Source organism: Elephas maximus, chromosome 2 (genome assembly GCF_024166365.1).
Source record: "Elephas maximus indicus isolate mEleMax1 chromosome 2, mEleMax1 primary haplotype, whole genome shotgun sequence".
Lineage (NCBI taxonomy): Eukaryota > Metazoa > Chordata > Mammalia > Proboscidea > Elephantidae > Elephas > Elephas maximus.
The window spans coordinates 152,017,809-152,026,359 of NC_064820.1; the positions used below are offsets into that span (position 1 = coordinate 152,017,809).

The 8,551-nt window shown below is 43.6% G+C and overlaps 1 protein-coding gene across 1 annotated transcript in view; it reads left to right on the forward strand.

Moving 5' to 3' along the window:
* CTNNA1 (catenin alpha 1) overlaps positions 1–7,292 on the forward strand; it is a 194,467-nt gene extending 187,175 nt beyond the window's left edge. The window contains exons 17-18 of the mRNA XM_049873755.1: positions 580–714; positions 7,005–7,292. Of these exons, the coding sequence (XP_049729712.1) occupies positions 580–714; positions 7,005–7,292 (423 nt within the window). The remainder of the gene's footprint in view (positions 1–579; positions 715–7,004) is intronic.
* The last annotated feature ends 1,259 nt before the right edge of the window (positions 7,293–8,551 follow it).

Genomic DNA, 8,551 nt, shown 5'->3' on the forward strand with positions numbered 1-8,551 from the left:
TCCACAGCCCTGAGCTTTGACAGCAAGAGGGGACCCAGGCACGGCCACCCTCTCCCTTGAGTTTCCCCACATGACCTCACAGTCCCTGAGCACCCCTTTTCAGGCTTTGGTTTACTCACTGTTCCTTCATATTTGCTTAAAATGAATGTTTCCTTTCCTCTGATGTTTATAGTGTGCATCATAATTGAGCAGATAAAGTGCCTCTGAGCAGAAGAGCTATACATTTGGGTGGTTATTACCTAGCTCAAAACATTCTGACTCTTCCCTGTAGCCAGGCTCTTGCTTACTGAGGGTTTTTCTCTCCTTCAAAGGCCACAGGCTTCCACGCTCATGAAAGGTCTGCAGTAGAATCCTTGACATTGGTGATTTCCTGGTGTCATGGGGTTCACTTGCCTCCATCCTCAAGCAGATAGGAGGGTAGGGATGTGACCGTCCCCAGGAAATTAGAGAACTCAGCTCTCTTGCCATTTGCTCCAGCAAGAAGAGAGGATGCGAGGTAGTCCCCCACTGAGCCTTTTGGAATAGCCAGGGGTGGTGGTTGGGCCAGAAGGTCCTGGTGCTAATGTGCTCTTCTGACAGTGCCCAGACTCCGCCTGCAAGCAGGACCTGCTGGCCTACCTGCAGCGCATCGCCCTCTACTGCCACCAGCTCAACATCTGCAGCAAAGTCAAGGCCGAGGTGCAGAACCTCGGCGGGGAGCTTGTTGTCTCAGGGGTAAGTTTTATCTCCAAGAAAACACGGGTCAGTAGGAGTGTGCTGGACCTTGTTCTGAAACGAAAGTAGCCTATTGCTCACTATACTCCTTACCTGCCCAAAGTGGGTGTGCATGTAATGGGGGAAACCAAGGTTTTCTTGGCCCCTGGAGACCAGGGCAGCACACTTTGCTCCCTGCTAAATTGCAGTTCTTTTCAGCATGGTGAAGCCGGGACAGTGGGGAGCCATTACAAGGGCAGCGTCTTCTTGTTTGCTGGCCACTCACTGGCAAAAATATTTTTATCTTCCTTGCTTTTCTTCCCCCCAGACAGGAGTTAAGCTTGTTCAAAAACTGCTAAGTAGACATAGGTTGCTTTCTCAGACCTCCTCTGCCCTCTCAGAGTATTTGTTTCTTTTTCTGTTTACTGTCACCATCCTGGACCCCTTCTCACCTTGGGGAGGGGGAAGAAGTAGCTTTGCTGAGTGTACCAGGCTCCACTTGGCTTCCAGGAATTCCACTGAATGTCTTCTAAAAGAAATCCTTTGTACTGTTAGAGATACTGATACCATTTGCTCATCTGCTACAACATAAATGCCCCTATCTCTAGGGAGCAAATTACCCCTGTTCTCCATGTGGGGGAGGAGACCCACTACGTCATAATTGGCTGCTTGTTATAGATTGAATCATGTCCCCCAAAAATATGTGTTATAAATTCTAATCTCTATGGCTGTGATTACAAACCCATTTGGGAATGGGTTGTCTGTTAACGGGCAGGATTAGTGTGAGGTGTGTCTTGATGTACTCTCTTTTGAGATATAAAGGAGATTAAACTAGAAAGCAGAAGCAGCAGAGATAGGGGAAGACAGATGCCAAGACACATGAAGACTGCCCAGGAGCAGAAGCTCAAGGACAGGGATGTTCCTCCAGAGCCAAGACAGAAAGAGCCGGCACCCTCAATTCTGACTCCAGCCTCCTAAACTGTGAGAAGAATTGGTCTTCCTTGTAGCCATGTGGAAATTATCCTATCGCTGACAGCACTGTATTTCAAGATAGATCTTAAAATGTTCCTTTTGACTATGAAAGCAACGCCATTTGTCTTCAATTTGTTCCCAGCATTGTAGACCATGTAACAGCCTGATTCAGAATGGCCAATACCAGTCCATTTCAGCTCCCTAATGCCTAGGATTTCATTTTGATGACTTCCAATTTTTCTAGATTCATACTTCATACATTCCATGTTCTAATTATTAATGCATGTGTACAGGGGCTGCTTCTCCTTTTGAGTCATTCCATATCAGCAGATAAAGGTTCTGAAAGCTTTACTCCATCCACATCAAGATGGACTCTACTTTGAGAAGGTAGCTCTTCCCCAGTCATATTTTGAGAGCCTTCCAACCTAAGGCCCCCACGTGTCTGTCAGTTTGTCGTACTAGGGCGGCTTGCGTGTTGCTGTGATGGTGGAAGCTATGCCACTGTTACTTAGATACCAGCAGGGTAACCCATGGAGGACAGGTTTCAGCTGAGCTTCCAGATTAGGAAGAAGGATGCGGCAGTCTGCTTCTGAAAACTATTAGCCAGTGAAAGCCTTATGAATAGCAGCTGAACATTGATACAGTGCTGGAAGATGAGCCCCCCAGGTTGGAAGGCACTCAAAAGATGACTGGGGAAGAGCTGCCTCCTCAAAGTAGAGTCAACCTTAATGACGTGGATGGAGTAAAGCTTTTGGGACCGTCATTTGCTGATGTGGTACGACTCAAAATGAGAACAGCTGCAGACATCCATCAGTAATTGGAACCTGGAAATGTACGAAGTATGAATCTAGGAAAATTGGAAATCATCAAAAATGAAATGAAACTCATAAACATCTATATCCTAGGCATTAGCTGAAATGGGCTGGTATTGGCCATTTTGAATCAGACAATCATATAGTCTACTATGCTGGGAATGACAGCTTGAAGAGGAATGGTGTTGCATTCATTGTCAAAAAGAACTTTTCAAGATCTATCCTGAAGTACAAATGCTGTCAGTGTCAGGATAATATCCATACGCCTACAAGAAAGACCAGTTAATATGACTGTTACTCAAATTTACACACCAACAACTAGGGCCAAAGATGAAGAAATAGATTTTTATCAGCTGCTGCAGTCTGAAATTGATCGAAGAGGCAATCAAGATGCATTGATAATTACTGGCGGTTGGAAAGCAAAAGTTGGAAACAAAGAAGGATCAGTAGTTGGAAAATATGGCCTTGGTAATAGAAACAATGCCGGAGATCAAATGATAGAATTTTGCAAGACCAACGACTTCTTCATTGCAAATACCTTCCTTCACCAAAATAAACGGCGACTATACACACGTACCTCATCAAATGGAACACACAGAAATCAAATTAACTACATCTGTGGAAAGAGATGATGGAAAAGCTCAATATCATCAGTCAGAACAAGGCCAGGGGCCGACGGTGGAACAGACCATCAACTCCTCATATGCAAGTTCAACCTGAAACTGAAGAAAATCAGAGCAAGTCCATGAGAGCCAAAATATGACCTTGAGTACATCCCACCTGAATTTAGAGACCATTTGAAGAATAGATTTGACGCATTGAACACTAGTGACCAAAGACCAGACAAGTTGTGGAATGACATCAAACATGAAGAAAGCAAGAGGTCATTGAAAAGACAGGAAAGAAAGAAAAGACCAAGATGGATGTCAGAGGAGACTGAAACTTGCTTATGAATGTCGAGCAGCTAAAGCAAAAGGAAGAATTGATGAAGGAACTGAACAGAAGATTTCAAAGTGCGGCTTGAGAAGACAAAGTATTATAATGACGTGTAAAGAGCTGGAGATGGAAAACCAAAAGGGAAGAACACACTCAGCGTTTCTCAAGCTGAAAGAACTGAAGAAAAAATTCAAGCCTCGAGTTGCAATAGTGAAGGATTCTATGGGGAAAATATTAAACAATGTAGGAAGCATCAAAAGAAGATGGAAGGAATACACAGAGTCATTATACCAAAAAGAATTAGTCGATATTCAACCATTTCAAGAGGTGGCATATCATCAGGAACAGACGGTACTGAAGGAAGAAAAGTTCAGGTACTGAAGGAAGAAAAGTTCAAGGTGCTCTGAAGGCACTGGCGAAAAACAAGGCTCCAGGAATTGATGGAATATCAATTGAGATGTTTCAACAAACGGATGCAGTGCTGGAGGTGCTCACTCATCTATGCCAAGAAATATGGAAGACAGCTTCCTGGTCAGCTGACTGGAAGAGATCCATATTTATACCTATTCCCAAGAAAGGTGATCCAACCGAATGTGGAAATTATGGAACAGTATTATTAATATCACACACAAGCAAAATTTTGGCTGAAAATTGTTCAAAACAGCTACAGCAGAATATCGACAGGGAACTGCCAGAAATTCAGGCAGGTTTCAGAAGAGGACGTGGAACTAGGGATATCACTGCTGATGTCAGATGCATCCTGGCTGAAAGCAGAGAATACCAGAAAGATGTTTACCTGTGTTTATTGACTATGCAAAGGCATTCGACTGTGTGGATCATAACAAATTATGGGAATTCCAGAAGACTTAGTTGTGCTCATGAGGAACCTTTACATAGATCAAGAGGCAGTTGTTCGGACAAAACAAGGGGATACTGAGTGGTTTAAAGTCAGGAAAGGTGTGTGTCAGGGTTGTATTCTTTCACCATACCTATTCAACTGTATGCTGAATAAATAATATGAGAAGCTGGACTATGTGAAGAAGAACAGGGCATCAGGATTGGAGGAAGACTCATTCATAACCTGTGTTATGCAGATGACACAGCCTTGCTTGCTGAAAGTGAAGAGGACTTGAAGCACTTACTAATGAAGATCAAAGACCACAGCCTTCAGTATGGATTGTACCTCAACATAAAGAAAACAAAAATCCTCACAACTGGACCAATGAGCAACATCATGATAAACGAAGAGATTGAGGTTGTCAAGGATTTCATTTTACTTGGATCCACAATCAACAGCCATGGAAGCAGCAGTCAAGAAATCAAAAGACGGGTTGTATTGGGTAAATCTGCTGCAAAGGACCTCTTTAAAGTGTTGAAGAGAAAGGTGTCACCTTGAAGACTAAGGTATGCCTGACCCAATGGCATCATATGCATGTGAAAGCTGAACAATTGAATAAGGAAGACTGAAGAATTGATGCCTTTGAATTGTGGTGTTGGCAAAGAATATGGAATATACCATGGACTGCCAAAAGAATAAACAAATCTTAGAAGAAGTACAACCAGAATGCTCCTTCGAAGCAAGGATGTTGAGACTGCGTCTTACATACTTTGGACATGTTGTCAGGAGGGATCAGTCCCTGGAGAAGGACAACACGCTTGACAAAGTACTGGGTCAGAGGAAAAGAGGGACCCTCAACGAGGTGGACTGACACAGTGGCTGCAACAATGAGCTCAAGCATAACAATTGTAAGGATGGCACAGGACCGGGCAGTGTTTGGTTCTGTTGTGCATAGGGTCGCTATGAGTCGGAACTGACTTGATGACACCTAACCACCACCACCCTGAAGGACTCATATTCTCATCTTCCAGCACTATACCAGACAGTGTTCCGCTGCTATCCATAAGGTTTTCACTGGCAAATTTTTTCAGAAGTAGATGGGTAACCCTGCTGGTATTTGAAATACTGGTGATATAGATTCTAGCATTACAGCAACTGTTAATGCCAAAAATGAAGAAATTGAGTTTTTTTTTTTTTTTTTTTACCAACTTCTGTAGTCAGAATTTGATGAAACATGCAGTCAGGATGCATTGATAATTACTGGTGATTGGAATGGGAAAGGTGGAAACAAAGAAGGATTGTTAGTTGGAAAATATGGCCTTTGATATGCAGCTGACACAATCTTGCTTGCTAGGAAGGAAGCACTTACTGATAAACATCAAAGATTACAGCTTTCAGTATGGATTATAGCTCAACATAAAGAAAACAAAAATTCTTGCGACTGGAACTAAGCAACATGATGATAAATGGAGAAAAGATGAAGTTGTCAAGGATTTCATTTTACTTGGATCTACAATCAACACCCATGGAAGTAGCAGTCAAGAAATCAAATGACATTATTTCATCGGGCAAATCTGCTTCAAGAGACATCTTTAAATTGTTAATAAAGCAAAGCTGTCACCTTGAGTGGAAACCCTGGTGGCGTAGTGGTTAAATGCTACGGCTGCTAACTAAAGGGTCAGCAGTTCGAATCCGCCAGGCTCTCCTTGGAAACTCTATGGAGGCAGTTCTACTCTGTCCTGTAGGGTCGCTTTTGGGTCACCTTGAGTAGTAAGGTACACCTGACCCAAGCCATGGTATTTTCAATCAACTCATATGCATGTGAAAGCTGGAAAATGAATAAGGAAGACCAAAGAATTGATGCCTTTGAATTATGGTGTTGGTGAAGAATATTGAATATTCCATGGACTGCCAGTAGAACAAACAACAAATCTGTCTTGGAAGAATTACAGCCAGAATGCTCATTAGAAGTGAGGATGGCAAGACTTTGTCTCACATACTTTGGACCTGTTTTTAGGAGGGGCCAGTCCCTGGAGAAGGACATCATGCTTGGAAAAGTAAAAGGTCAGCAAAAAAAAGAGGAAGACCTCAGTGAGATGGATTGACACAGTGGCTGCCACAGTGGCCTCAAACATAGGATGGCTCAAAGATAGATCATGAGGATGGTGTAGTTCCCGGGCAGTGTTTCATTCTGTTGTGCATAGGGCCGCTATGAGTTGAAACAGACTCGACAGTGCTAACAACAACAAACTGAGAAAATAAATTTGTTAAACCACCCATTTATGGTATGTCTGTTATAGCACCATAGAACTAGATAACCAAGACACTGCTGAAGGGGGGCAGAGGTCCCAGGATGGCTTCACTTCTTTCCTCCTCCCCTTCTGTGGCCGTTAACGGGGCTTGTGTTTATAGCTCTCTGACCATTCAGAGTGCCAAAAAAAGAGGCAGATCCTCCTCCAACTTGTTTTATCGAATAAAAACGTGTGAGTGGCATCCCAAGGTGATGGTGTCTTGTGTCTGTTACCACTCCCTTTTCTTCAAAGATCTGAAACATGGGCATTTCCAGGGTATTTGGATAAGAGCAGCCCTGGAGAAGGCTAGTCAGGAATTCTCTGGCCCGTTCCAAACCCTGGTCCTGGAGGGGGCGGGGTGGTGGTGGTGGCACTGTCAGGTACTGCAGCAGCCCCAGGTCCCCAGGGAAGGTGGGGCTGGAGGTTGGGCCTGTGCTCACCACCACCTGTCTGTCCTTCTAGGTGGACAGCGCCATGTCGCTGATCCAGGCGGCCAAGAACCTGATGAATGCTGTGGTGCAGACAGTGAAGGCGTCCTACGTAGCCTCCACCAAATACCAGAAGTCTCAGGGCATGGCCTCCCTCAACCTCCCTGCCGTGTCGTGGAAGATGAAGGCACCTGAGAAAAAGCCCTTGGTGAAGAGAGAGAAACAGGATGAGACGCAGACCAAGATCAAACGGGCATCTCAGAAGAAGCATGTGAACCCTGTGCAGGCCCTTAGTGAGTTCAAAGCTATGGACAGCATCTAAGCCTGCTCCAGCCCTTGTGGCTTCTAAAGATCACTGTTCTTCACTCAATGTATTTGCTAAATAGAACACCAGTGCTAGATTCCACAGGTAAATAGGCAGATTTTAAGCCTGGCCAGGTGGTGAATTTTGCAAGGACATATTTCAGTCGGTCAGAAATGCTTTTAGAATTCAGGAGCATATTTCTAGCTATATTTTTTATAAGCATAAGTAAGAATTCCATAACCAAAGAGAATCCCACATTAACTTGTTAGTAATCCTCGAGAATCCCACATTAACTTGTTAGTAATCCTCTTGGCCACGTCGTGATGCCCATTCTTATTGGTGGCACTGTGGGTTTGAGGGAAGGGAGTCTGACTCACCCTGGTATAGGAGAGGGTGCTTCCACCAATACAGGCTCAAGTACTTGCCTGGTCTGGTATTAAATGACCAAAGACAACCCGTGGTGAGCAACCAGGTATCTTAGGAAGCATTCCCTAGAAAACTACGTTCTCAGAAAGGTGTTCAGAGGGACAAACCATATAAAACTCGGTAAAACAATGTAGCATGAAGAAAACTGCTCTCTTTATGACATAAAATGAGAATTTTAATGCATGGTTAAAATTACTAATGTAGTCTGTTATAGGACATTAATAACGTTGCATTTTTTCAGGCTAGAATGTTGTGATGCTGTGATCAGAACATTGCTTTTTCCCCTTTCTTCCAACCTCAAATGCAAATTAATCATTGGGCTCGTGTCTAATAATTGCAGTGCTTCCTGCCTTGGGCTTGCAACAGAAGCTTGGCAAAATAGTGTTTGCTTAGGCAATAATTTAGACTTTACATTATTTGTGATTACTATAGCAATTACTGCAGCTACAAGGTATAATAATTTTACTGTCTTATTTAAATTTTTTGAGTTTTAATGATTTTACACTAACTTTTCCCAATAAAGTCCACTATGAAACCAAATCTAAGAAGCCAAGGTCCTTTTCTCAACCTTCCAGTAGAGTCGTAAGTTTTATATTAAACCTTTCCTGGATGTGCCCACAGTGTGTGCCCTCCAGGGTGTCTTCTTCCCCCAGGACTGTGTTGCCCAGCGAGGTAGACTGTACTTCAACTCAGGGATATGCATGTCCATTCTTCTAGTAGTTCAGGTCGAAACATTGGAGACTTCTGTGCTTCTCCTCGCCGCTCTCTCTCCTGAGTCACTCCCATCGGCATACCACCAGACCAGGCCATAGCTGCATTAAAAAGAAAAACTCTCCCTAACCTGTGTCACT